This window comes from Perissodus microlepis, chromosome 12, assembly GCF_051167445.1.
Source record: "Perissodus microlepis isolate ML-2025 ecotype Zambia chromosome 12, ASM5116744v1, whole genome shotgun sequence".
NCBI lineage: Eukaryota > Metazoa > Chordata > Actinopteri > Cichliformes > Cichlidae > Perissodus > Perissodus microlepis.
Window position 1 is genome coordinate 11139179 of NC_140472.1, and position 12605 is coordinate 11151783.

The 12605-nt window shown below is 41.5% G+C and overlaps 1 protein-coding gene across 7 annotated transcripts in view; it reads left to right on the plus strand.

Moving 5' to 3' along the window:
• rimbp2b (RIMS binding protein 2b) overlaps window positions 1-12605 on the plus strand; it is a 116432-nt gene that overhangs the window by 66901 nt on the left and 36926 nt on the right. For 6 of the 7 annotated variants that reach the window (XM_084946493.1, XM_084946494.1, XM_084946482.1 and 3 more), the window contains one exon: window positions 7372-7455. The exons of the other annotated variant lie outside the window; for it this stretch is intronic. In XM_084946493.1, the coding sequence (XP_084802619.1) occupies window positions 7372-7455 (84 nt within the window). The remainder of the gene's footprint in view (window positions 1-7371; window positions 7456-12605) is intronic. 7 annotated transcript variants of the gene reach the window in all.

A 12605-nucleotide genomic window follows, 5' to 3' on the forward strand; every position in this document is an offset into this window, starting at 1 on the left:
ACACCTCATTTAAATGAAGGAAGGAAACATGAAGGTCTTTTTCACATTTCATCACAGTCCATTTAATGTTATTGAGACCTTGTGATCGCAGAAGACTTTTGGCTTTGCTGGCTGGGAACATTGAATACTGTACAAATTTCTGTGATAATCCATAATACATGCTTGAAAATTGTATGGATTAACCTTAAAGTTGGTGAGAGTAGACGAAAAAAAACAGAAGATCAATATTGTACATTCTCTGGGTATCACAAACCATCCAGTACAACGTGTCTAAAAGCCATGCAGTGTATCATAGAAGTAAATCCAATGTAATTTAATATAATCAAGATATGCGTGTAATGATTAACTTCAGTCCTGGTTACTGTGCCACTGATTTGTTTTTGTTTTCCCCCTTTAAATTAGTTGAAGTTAACAAAAAATGCACACAAGCTGCACATACCTACAGTGGAAGGGTGTGACTTTGTCAAACTCAGTGAGTGAGGAGAGTCCGAAATAAAAGATGATCACATCTGAGAAGCTGGACAGTTGTGGCTGATTAATTTTCTATTGATTTGCTTTATCAGTCATACTTAAGTTCACTTTATACACAGCTGTCTTACATTGAGGTTGAGGTCTGCACTTTCATTATTTTCTTTTTCAGCCATTCTGTTGTAGATTTGCCGCTCTGCTTGTGATCATTGTTGTGTTGCATGACCCAGTTTAAACCAAACTTTAGATCAGGGGTCCTCAATCCCAGTCCACGAGGGCTGGTGTCCCTGCAGGTTTTAGATGTGTCCTTGATCCATCACAGCTGATTTAAATGGATAAATTACCTCCTCAACATGTCTTGAAGTTCTCCAGAGGCCTGGGAATGAACTAATCATGTGATTCAGGTGTGTTGACCCAGGGTGAGGTCTAAAACCTGCAGGGACACCGGCTCTCGTGGACTGGGATTGGGGACCCCTGCTTTAGATGATATGCTGTGTAATTTTTAAACACACAGCATATCAGCACATATTGGGGTTGACCGATTGGACGAATATATTGACTATCAATCATTTTTACAAGGGTGATTTATTTAATTATTTGCCCATGAGTAAGTTTGCTAATAATGATGGAGCTAATAGAAGAAGTCAACAGAAAAAAAAAAAACCACAAAATAGCGCTGTTTTAACAGCACCCTCCTTCATCTGCAAGCAAATGCACCCTCCTCTGAGTGCGCCCAAATGCTTGTTGATGGAGCTGCAGAAGCTGGTGATAGCCTAGCATACTCACTGGTGGACACGTACATGCTTGTGCAAGTTAGTCGTGTTTGGGTACTTTGCCCGCACTATATGTCTGGACAAGCGGCACACTGCTTTGGTTACATCCTTAGGCTTACCTCTTTTCATCTGGTTTAAAGCCAAACTGTATATGCGCCCTCTAGGCGCAATCTTTGAGAAATACAATATCACTTTTCACTGTTATGCTGACCATATACAGATCTACTTTGAACTAGCTGATGATCCTGCTCTGTCTTTGCACTGCTTTCAAGAGTGCATGTGTGAGGTCAAAGAATGGCTCTTAGGAAACTCTCTTATCTTAAATGATAAGAAAAATGAAATCGTGATATTTGATAGTAATATTTCTCGTGGACAACTTCGTAATGCCTTTGGTTCCCTTGCCAGCTCCCTCTCTGACACTGTTAGCAATTTGGGCGTATTGCTGGATAGCTCTTTTAAATTTGATAAACAAGTGTCCGCTGTAGTTAGATCTAGTTTCTACCAACCGCGTCTCATTTCTGAGGCTAGGCATTATGTTCCGCATAAGGACCTGGAAAAGCTTGTTCAAGCCTTTGTGACCTCTAGGCTGGATTACTGCAACTCCCTTTATTTCGGTCTTTATTCTACCCTTCTTCATAGACTGCAAACTGTTCAAAATGCGGCGGCACGCCTTCTGACCGGAACTGGGAGGTTTGCCTCTATTACCCCTGTTCTAGCTGACCTGCACTGGCTACCCATTAAATACCGCATCCAATTTAAAATACTGCTGCTTACTTTTAAAATTATCAACAACACAGCCCCAAGCTACCTTAGACCGTACATTCCCGCTAGAGCACTAAGATCGTCTACTCAGTTACTCCTGGTGCAGCCAAGATCTCGGCTGAAGTCTAGAGGTGACCGTACGTTTGCCTTGGCTGCACCTGATTTATGGAATAACCGCGTGTCTGATTCTATCCAATCATTTAAATCACGGTTAAAAACCTATTTATTTAACCTTGCCTTTCCTGCTCGTTAATGCCTGTAGCAGATCCCTAGACTTACTCTGTATTACCTTTTATACATATCTTTTATGGCTTTGTGCTTTTAACATGTTTTACTTGATATGCATTTTATGCTATTCCTGTGTATTCGTGACACTGACCTGTTAGCATACGTGGTACTTTGCTATGGTCCTATAATATAATATTTATAATATTTATGTCTTAGTTTCTGTCTTTTATGTGAAGCACTTCGGTATACCATTGGTTTTTAAATGTGCTCTATAAATAAAGTTGTGTATTGTATTGTATAAATCCCAAATTAGCGACTTTATATTTTTTTAGTGCTGTCAGGGTTAATGCGCCGTCATCACGGCTAACGTGATTAACAATTAACCCATCTGGAGCGCAGACTGAGTCAAAATCCCTGAATTGTCTCTGTCAAAACATTTTGCGCAGTTTGTCCAAAGTTTGTTCATTCTCTGCTCCAGATGGGTTGCGTTAATCCTGATGACCACGTTAACGCCGACAGCCTAAATTTTTGGGGGAAATTACTTCGTCCATGTTTGGACTTCTTCTGTGTTGTAAACGCGTCACCTTTCCAAACAAGCCACACATCTTCAGTCTTTATCTAATTGTACTGTCATGAACTTTGGCATTTAACATGCTAACTGAGGCCTGTAGAGTCAGAGATATAGCTCTTGGGTAGACCAGCAACTGACTTAAATGTTTTACACCAGTGAATGATCTTGCTTCCTGTAGCCTGATGGCATTCAAACTGTTTTCCCTTATAATCCTTCCAACACTGTTGGGCTTCTTTCCTCTTTGGCATTATGTTTACACACACCTGAATGCTCCAGACCAGCAAGCTGCCAAAACTTCTGTTTTTATAGAGGTGCTCACATTTGCTGATCATCAGTTACTCAACTGTACTTGATTATCAGCACCTGGCTACTACTTATCCTCTTAATTCCTACGGAAGCAGTAATGGTGTACTTAGTTTTTTACCCACTGCTTCTGCACTATGGCTTAATTTTTGTTTTGCATGTTTTATAATTCATCTGAGGTTGTATTACCTGATTTTGTATGCAAAAACCTTAAAATTTGAATTGTAGTATATCCGACACACGTAGAGTAGTGAATGCACCTCTTTTGTGCATGCATTTGCATTAGTGCCACTGAGGCACAAATGCTAGACACAGCCTAAGGGAATGGTCTTTCTCATCTATCTTCATCTCCTGCGCAGTAAACGCCTCTTCACTTATACAGGAGCTCATTACTCACAGTGGCAGCCATTTGAATCTTTTATCAGAGGGATTTTTAATTGAACACTGGCAAATGTGCTCCAAACAAATGGGCTTCAGCGAGCCTGCGAGCTGTGTGTTTGTATGCGTGCGAGTGAAATATTCATCGGGTGAGTTTGCGCAACGCCGTAGCCGTCTGGTTCTGCAAAGTGTACACATTAGCTACCAGCCCACATGGGAGATGGCGAGCTGTCTGTAGAAACTGTGTGTGATTCACTCACAGGGAATCATTTCTAGAGTATAAAAGAAGTCGTAGAAGAACTCTGGAGTTTTAGGGCCTTAAAGTCCCGGAAAAACACCTGCAGCGGATAATCAATCCCACCTGAACAAGTAAATGAAACTACTTTCTGTTCTTGTTATTTTAAAGATCAGCAGTATTTCCCCCTATTTGGAATCAATGCGCATCACATTTGATTGAGTAAAATTTAGCTGTTAGTGAAGAATTGGCAAAACCTAATCATACTGTTGCCCCTTTTATTCTCAGCCACGAATCATTAGTCAAACTTAAAAACAAACTGATAACAGACTCACAACCACAGCCATACTTTTATTTTAGTTCCTATCTTCTCCTTATTCAGGACTTAATCATGAACTCTATGCTTGAAATGGGGTTCATCTTCCATTTCTTTCCATTCACACGACTGCTAAATTGTTTGAAATCCTGGGTGCACACTTGCGTGTTGACTTCAGCTATTGCACCCACCATCACGGATAAGTGGTCGAAGATTTAACCAGTAATCTGATGCTTTCCTGGGGTGAAATGCCACAAGGTTATGGGTTACAAAAGGGTCAGAGCTTGTTCATCCTCCTCCTCATCTTGTTCTCTGACCCTGTTGCTCACTGTCTTATTAAATACAGTCAGAACGACAGCAGGTCAGGAGGGCAGCAGTAACAAAAATGCCTTCAATGGATATATTCAAGCTCAAAGCAGCCTGTGAGCTTTGCTATGATGAAGCAAACATTCATGCATTCTCACATTTTAGTCTCGCTCAGAGGCGTGTGATGCTGCCCGTGTGTGTGTGTGAGTGTGTGATATAGAGCTATGATAATTTTGTATGTTCTGATTAGTTTTTATTTTGTTTCAAATTGACTTTTTGTTTTTAATTCAGTTTAGGTTTAATTTAGTTTTCATTAGTTTCAGTGTTACCTTTAGTCTTTCTGGTTATTAATCTATGGCGAGGATATGTGAGAGGCAAGATTTAGGAAAATAAGCACAGGTACTACAATAAAAACACAGAACCTTTTAAAAACTGTTGACTCAAACACGCCCACCAATGCCTCATTATTCAAGGTAAATTTTTTACTTAAACAACAGATGCTGCTTTATTTTCTCCCTTTCTTTCTTACAAGGATAGTTTTTATTTTATTTTTTAGTTAACTAAAATGTTTTGCCACATCTTATTTTGGTGTTTAGCTTATTTTAGTTAACGATAACGACCTCGGTGTGGTCGCACACATCCATCCACAGCAGCAATGTTCCTCCTTCAAAGCTCAATGATCTAGTAAACAGAGGATCTGGGTGATGACGTAAAGCTAGCGTACATTTTGGACCGTAAGAGTAGCTATGCATTTCCCTGATATCCAGTAAAAAATACTGTGGGTACTCTCGTGACTATAGAAGGCATCCAAGCTTCCCAGCTAAGGTCGCCATGGTGTTGGACTGAAGGCACACAAATGAGACTAAACACACCGGCAGCCTTGATAGGGATATCCCATTTCTCTCTGTGCGCCCCTACTGAGAAGCGAGTGGAGACGAGTTCTCTGAACAACACTGTTAGTCTGAGTAATTGACTGCGCCAGACTTAAGTCATGTTTTGGCTCAAATTGCACATTGTGAAGAAAGTTGAATTTCTTTTCACTGTAATTCCAACTAATGCACTGTTCGGCTCTCAGCCTAATGGAAACACAACAAGCACTCGGATCATTTGGAGAAAATATTAGGCATAAGTTGAAAACATGTTCAACCTTTTATTTCCCCGATCAAACAGGGGATGCAGTCTACCATACAGGTATACAGTATTTAATTGCAATAATTGGGGCTGAATTTCAGTGCAAGTCTTAGTGCCAGATCACAGCAGTGGCTTTTTCCAAGAAAACCCTTAAGCTGTAGTAATGGATCAAATAAAGTCTCCTTATTTCTTAGTAAACGTGAGTATGTCAGAAAATTCATATTGGGGAAAAAAGGATAAAGCATGAACAGAAAGTTCCCGTTTCCCTAAAGGTTAATCTGGATTTCCTATATTGTCACGTCTGTTTTGTCTTAGTTAAACCAGCACTCACAATAGCAGGGCCGTAATAAAACGGAACATGGCCGTAAGTAATGTTACCAATTACACCTGTGTTTATCCTGCGAAGGAAGGTCAGCAACGCCGCTCTGCAGACGGGCTGTGCTGTGCATGCTGTGGTGTGTTTAGGGGTCCGCTGAGACCCTGAAGCACAACACAGCACTCATTATAGTTATTAGTTACACCTGTTCTGATTTTGCTATGGTACGCAGAAGCTTCTGCTGTAAAGCTGGTCAATAGACTCAACAATTAGCAATATTTAAAAAATAGGAAAAATATAATGGCTTATAGATTCACAGTCTGCTTTAGCTCCTGCCTGTCTCAAAGTCAGGTTTCATTGCTGTACCATTAATGATGGCTTTTGACACTTAAGCGCATATCAATAAACACCTGGTTTGACAACCTTCTGGGTTTTTCCAAGGGTTGCTTCCACGTCTAACCCACAGCTGCTCATTTTGTTCTATAGGCAGACCTGAAGTATGACAGAACCACCTTAGTTCAGAAAAGAGCTGGAATAAATAGCTTGCTGTCTTGTTGATCCTGGTCAGGATAGTCTTAGGAGCTTAAAAAGAAAGCGGCTGGACTTCTTTAAGTTTAAGGCATTTCACCTCTTATCCAAGAGGCTTCTTCTTTGTAGCTCTAAAATCAAACGGTGGAGAGTCCCAGGTATTTAAACCTTAGAAAGGGTTGTCCCTCGCATCAGGTGACCTCAGTACTTCACATGACAGGGTGGGGCAAAGTCTCACAGTGGTTTCACCCAAAACCTCTGGTAGTAATGACCCAAGCACATAGTTAACAGTGGGTCAATGACCACATGTTTGAGGGACAACCCCCACTAGGGTTAAAATATCTCAGACTTCACCTTTATGTTTTAGACCTGAATAAGCCTCGTGGATTGATGGGGAATTTAGTCGCTTTCTTTTTAAGCTGATAGGAGTTGTTAGGAGTTGTTTTCTTGGTATTTCACTCCAGCATTAGATAAAACCACTTCAAGCCTTTACATTAAACATTTCACCACGTTTTCAAAATCTTCATTCCATATTTAGCGATGAGGGAACAAAATCCCGTCACAGATCGTTAACTTATGTGTGTTGAATATGACACGTAAAATCAAATACAAATGGCGACCCAAGCATCGCCATTGAGAGCTTGCTGACATTTAGTTTAAAGCACCTCTGTGTGCAGCTTCTCATAGGTGTAGGAAGGTCTAACCCTGCTTTTATTTGCAGAAGTTTTAAGCAGATTTTGGTTTGATCTTTTTCACGATAGTATTCATTAGGGGCCACACTCCCTCTATCCACATTTTTTTGAACCTCTCATTTCAAAGCATTTCAGCCCTTTTCCCTGACATTGAAACATTTGTAATCTCTAGCAGATAATCTCTGCAAATCTCACCCATGTACAATTCATATACACACAAACCCCCGACACATGCACTCGCACACCTAAATGCTGAAAAGCCTCAGCTCAGTCTCTTCCTGTTTAGTTTCACTGAGTCCTCTCAGGAAGCTTCTGTTCCTGACAAACCAAGCAGCTGTCCTCTGCTTTTTCCCCATCTCCCCAGGAGACTGAGATCAGCACCAGAAGGAAAGAGTGTGAAGCGCTTGATGCAGAGGTGAAGAAAAAGAATCAAACATGTCAGACTTTGGTAAGTGCCCCAAGAATATACTTTGGCCTCTGAATGAAAAGGATGGAGGCTAAAATTGATTTGTACCCTGAGAGCTTTGCCTTCTATCATCACACACAAGCCTCCCTTGAGAAAACGAGTGGCAGTGATAGCATGGTTCCCTGGCAGTGACTGAAATGAAAAAAAAAAATTGGAACAATTAATTGCAGGGTGCAGTATCTGTGGGTTGGGTTTTGTTGGCATGGGGACCACATTTGAGAATGAGCGATGCACATTGCTGTAGTAATTACTTGTTGTGAGTGATCGTGCACAAACCGAAGAAATGCTGCGCATCTTGTGCAGTAGTATCTTCACGCTGTGGCTTTATTGGCTTCTTTTGTATACGCAGTTGCTCGGTACAACATAGCTGTGATGTAAATGAACAGAGGTACACAGCGCTGTGTGTGTGTGGTCACAACTGCGAAAGGTCAGAGATATGTTACACAACTCTTTTTCACTTGGTGGTTCTTTAAGGACATTTTCTCATAATGCCCCAGAAATGTCACTCTGCTTCCCGCTGGAGTGGCCTTGACTCAGGACAAAAGGTAAAGAGAAGAAAAAGGGAAACAGACGGGCCCTGCTGATTAGTAAAAAACCAAACAAACGAAAAAACTACACATTTAATCTTATTATACTGGATTCATCTTATTTTAATCTCATGATATGACAGAATAAGTCAGTTTTGTTGGTTAGTAGAAGTTATATAGAGAGGCTTTCTATTAAAACAAACACAGTGTACCTTTACTTTAGCAATGCTGGCATTCGAATGTGGTGCTGATGTCTTAAATTAAGTCTCGAAGGTTAAATTTATTTAATTTTTTTCTGTTAAGAGCCACTCTGTTGGAGAAAAGCGAGTCGAATTCCTCTGACTGTGTGCAGTGTTGGAGGGTGAGGCAGATCACACAAGACAGCGTTTTTAATTTTACTGTTTGGTGGTGTTGGGAGGGGTGGGAGTGGTGGGATTTGCCATTGAGGCCAGGCTAAATGCCAAATGTGATAAAATAACCAGTGACCAGCAAAGGCAATAATTACCCTGCTATATTTTATTTATTTAACTGGAGAAACATTCTGTACCTGAGACAGGAGGAGTTCTCACGGCTTCTCGCAGCAAGGACGTGTAGACGAGTTCATGGTACCAAGCCAGAGTGACTAATCAGTTTGTTTCACAGTGTGCCAAAGCTGGAGATGCTTCTGTCCATTTAAGCTGAGTTTGAGAGAGAGCAAAGTTTTTCTGCTATGAATTTCCAGTGGTTAAAGTTGGTTACCCACACACTCTGAGGCAAAATGCTCAGCTAAAGAATTTTAGAGTATGTGTGATAGTGAGAGTAGATAAAGCATTATTCTTCCGCTCTGTAGTTTGAGAGCTGGGGGGAAAAAACTGTAGACATCAAAGCCTCTTTATAAAAAGTTGAAGTTTGGCACCACAATAAAAGTATACGTGTTTGAAAGAGAGTAGTAAAAGACTAGTGCAGATGGTCTGAAATTGAATTTTTTCTCTATGAAAGGTAGGAGCTCGAGGGACTCGGCAGTAATTTAAATGGCACTGTCTGGTCCTGGACCATTTGAATTCATTTCGTCATACCCCCGAGCCCCCCCCCTCAATAGACGAGCTGTCTTTGTGTGTGGCTTTCTGCCCTAAATAAACACTGCATTAGGACAGTTTTCTTTGCTGTCCTCCTCTCGCCGTCCCTGCCCACAGCAGCACTTCCCTCCTCGCCCATTATTAGCCTGCTGAGTCCAGGGGAAACTACCCAAAGGACAAACTGTCCCCAAATGGCGAGCAGAAATGGCAGGCTGGTCTCCACAGACTGCGGTACAGCTCTCGTCTCCCCCTGCTCCACCAAGCTTCGAGAACAGCGACGCAAACAGAGACAAGACCAGGGAATTTTTTTGTGAGGGGATGGCGAGTTGACAGTAATGTCACTTCCTGTTTGGTCTAAACCAACTCCCTCTCTCTCCTCTGTTTCCTCTACATCTCATGTTAAAAAGAAGCACAAACGTGCAGGATTACCTGCGCTGTTGGCGAATTTTTAACAGTGTCAATAGGAATACACACTGATACTTCTTTTTTTTTTTGACCCAGTGTTGAAATTGCACATTTTCATTAATGTCCCCCCTCATCGTGAGTTCAGCGGCCGTGTATATAAACACATCATCTGACTGAGTGTGTGAGTGACAGTAAACACTGTCACAGCCATCTGGCACCTCTACTTTCCTGGGTATCGGGTGTACAGCTACAGACCATCAGCAGAGCGTGCCTCCGCGAGCATTTAAAGCCTGTTACCATGGCGACAAGCATTAGCTGTATCAGCGTTGCTCGAATATGCGTCCGCGATAATCGAAGATCAGTGCTGAGGGAGACGGCGGGCAGGCTCGATAAGTCCAGGGTCTTTACAGCAGTGCCGAAATGTATCTCCAGGGCATCTTTGTGGTTAGCTTTGTTATCATTAAGGAGCAGTTTGTAAACACAAACACCTTCTGTTAAAGGTGCAATTGGCATTTCATGTTGCCTTGGACACATGGCACGCACTCTAGGTGTCCAAAATTAATTTGAAGATAGACTATGTTTCTTCTCTTTTTTGTATACTACAGAAAGTGGCTCATTTTGCTTTTTGCGTCATGTCCTTGGAATCCTGGTGTGTTAAAGTGTTGTAGAGATTCAAGTGTAAGGGGGGAAAAGGAAAAGTCTAACTGTGAAGCTGACCAACTGTTTAAAGTCGGTCATCTTCACAGTTCTACACCATTAGATGATATTTTAGGCACATTTCTGACACTATAATTGAGTTTATTTATACAACTCAATACCTACTGCCACCTCCTAATAATATTAGAGATTACAGAAGTCATGAGGAACCAGTCTTCAGTTACGGGAAGTATATGCTTTTTCCTTTTGCTGGACATCTAGACAGCTGGCAATTACCTATTCTGAACGAGAGGAATAAGATGCTTTCATCCACATCGAACAGAGGCTGCTGAATATAGAGTTAGTGGGTGAAATGTTTGAATTGCTTGCGAGTTAAATGGCAGAGTTGATTCATCTGTCAGCCTTGTCAAAACTTAACACGTTGCTGCGGCACACGAAGCTAAGTCAGAGCATGTCTGGACCAAATGCACATTTGGAGTAGGAGTAGCCGGGTACTCTGCCCCCAAGGCCTAATTATATTTTTCCACTGCGTATCATTCATGAAACTGTCCTAGCTCTCCTATCCAGATCAAATAGAATGCATTCATTCATTTTTCCCCCTCTTATTGCTGTGGTCCGGTGTGGCAGTCGCTTTTCCTATAATTCAGTCTCTTTGTTCTCTGTCTGTTTTTTGTAATACCTCCTTTCAGTTAAACTTGCTGTTCTTTGTGTGTGTGTCTGTGTTGGTGTGCAATAAAATCTCATCTCAGCAGAAATCTCAGGTTTTCAGCTGAATAACGCCGAGGACGGCTCAGTATAGGTCACGCTGTTTTCTGCATTGAAATGCTTCCACGGCTTGGCTCACGGGCTCTCCGTAAAAATGTGTCTTGCCAAGGGATTATGACGTGCGCTGATCTGTTTAAAGCATTAACACATCAACAATATAGAACAAAGTCACAGCTGATTCTCTGTGTTTGACACAATTTGGTTTGCATCGTTATGCGTGTTTTGTCACGTCCAAATCCCCCCCCCCATCACCACCACCACCAAAAAAAAAGGATTTTAAATGAGGGTGGCAGTCATATTGAAATGCTTAAATCAACAACAAACCAGGATGTCTAAAGTGCTTCAGTATATTGTTCTTTCAGCGTATGCACGGCAAAATGTCAGCTTTTGCTTTTTTTTTTCTGTAGCTGTTTGTCCTTCAGCGGGAACACCTGGAGACTCAGCCAGCCCATATTAACACCGAATTGAAGGATCAATGGATATGAATAGGATTGCCAATGCAATCTACTGCTTGTTCGGGAAGCATTAAAATTGACTGGACACAATCGATGCAAGTGGAATCTTTTTTTTGTGACATAAATGAATGAAAAAGCAGCAAAGCTCACTCTCAACTCTCATACTGTCTTCAGGCTGTTGTTTACTCTGCTTTTCCTTGATAGTGTTTTCTCTTCTATGGTCTTACATATGTGACTTTAATTTATACTGTGTATCGGATGTCACGCTAGTATTGTCATAAGTAGGTGTAGAGAGTAGCAGCAGTTAGAGGCGGGGGTCCAACGATGTGACACATAACCTATGATACAATATTTTTGCACTTTTAAACATTTTGTGACATGCTGAGTATTGCAGTAGCATATATTGCGATTTATCTTTTTTCAGTGTGTCACAAGTTGATGCACTCCTTTCTGCTGTACTCAAACTTTCCCCAGCTTTATGTTTAACTTCTCTGTAGCCTGGGTATGGCGGCGTCTATGAAAAGATATCACAATGCTGTCACATGGACTCCAAACCCTTGTTTTCTACAACAACTATGTGGATTCAGGTCTTTGTAAATAAACTGGGTGATGGATCGTGTCATTTTCTTAGCTCCCTTTGAATCGAGAGGTAGCTTTGTCAAGATAAATGTGCCCACTGTCGGCTGCTTTTTCAGTTGAGCTTTTTTAATATTTGCTGTTTTCAGAATGGCGGCACGTGAGATGAGCCTTCATGTTCGTAGTAGTCCCAGAATATTTTACTTTCATATAGCACTCCCTGGGCCAGCACAGTGGTGTGGTGGTTACCTCACCGTGAATTGGGCCTGGGTTGAATTCATCATCTGGAAAGGGCCTTTCTGTGTGGCGTTTGCATGTTCTCCCCATGTCTGCGTGGGTTCTCTCCAGCTTCCTCCCACCAAACTCCAAACACAGTTAGTGCGGTTAGTGGGATTAGCTTAACTGGTGATTCTAAATTGCCCATAGGTGTGAATGTGAGTGTGAAAGGGTGTCTGCGCGGCAGCTAAGATGACCCTGAAGAAGAGGGACGGATGACTATCCTTGCAAATCCCATGTGCTATATCCATCTGCTTTGTCCCATACTTCCGCAAAATAAATCCAAGACACGTTTGATATAAATGCACATTGTGCTTTTTGGATTCTTTCCACAATATCTTAATCTTAATTGCAACAATTTCCACTCTCACACTAAATATCAAATATGCTGGTGTCATTTAAAACAAAAAAACAAC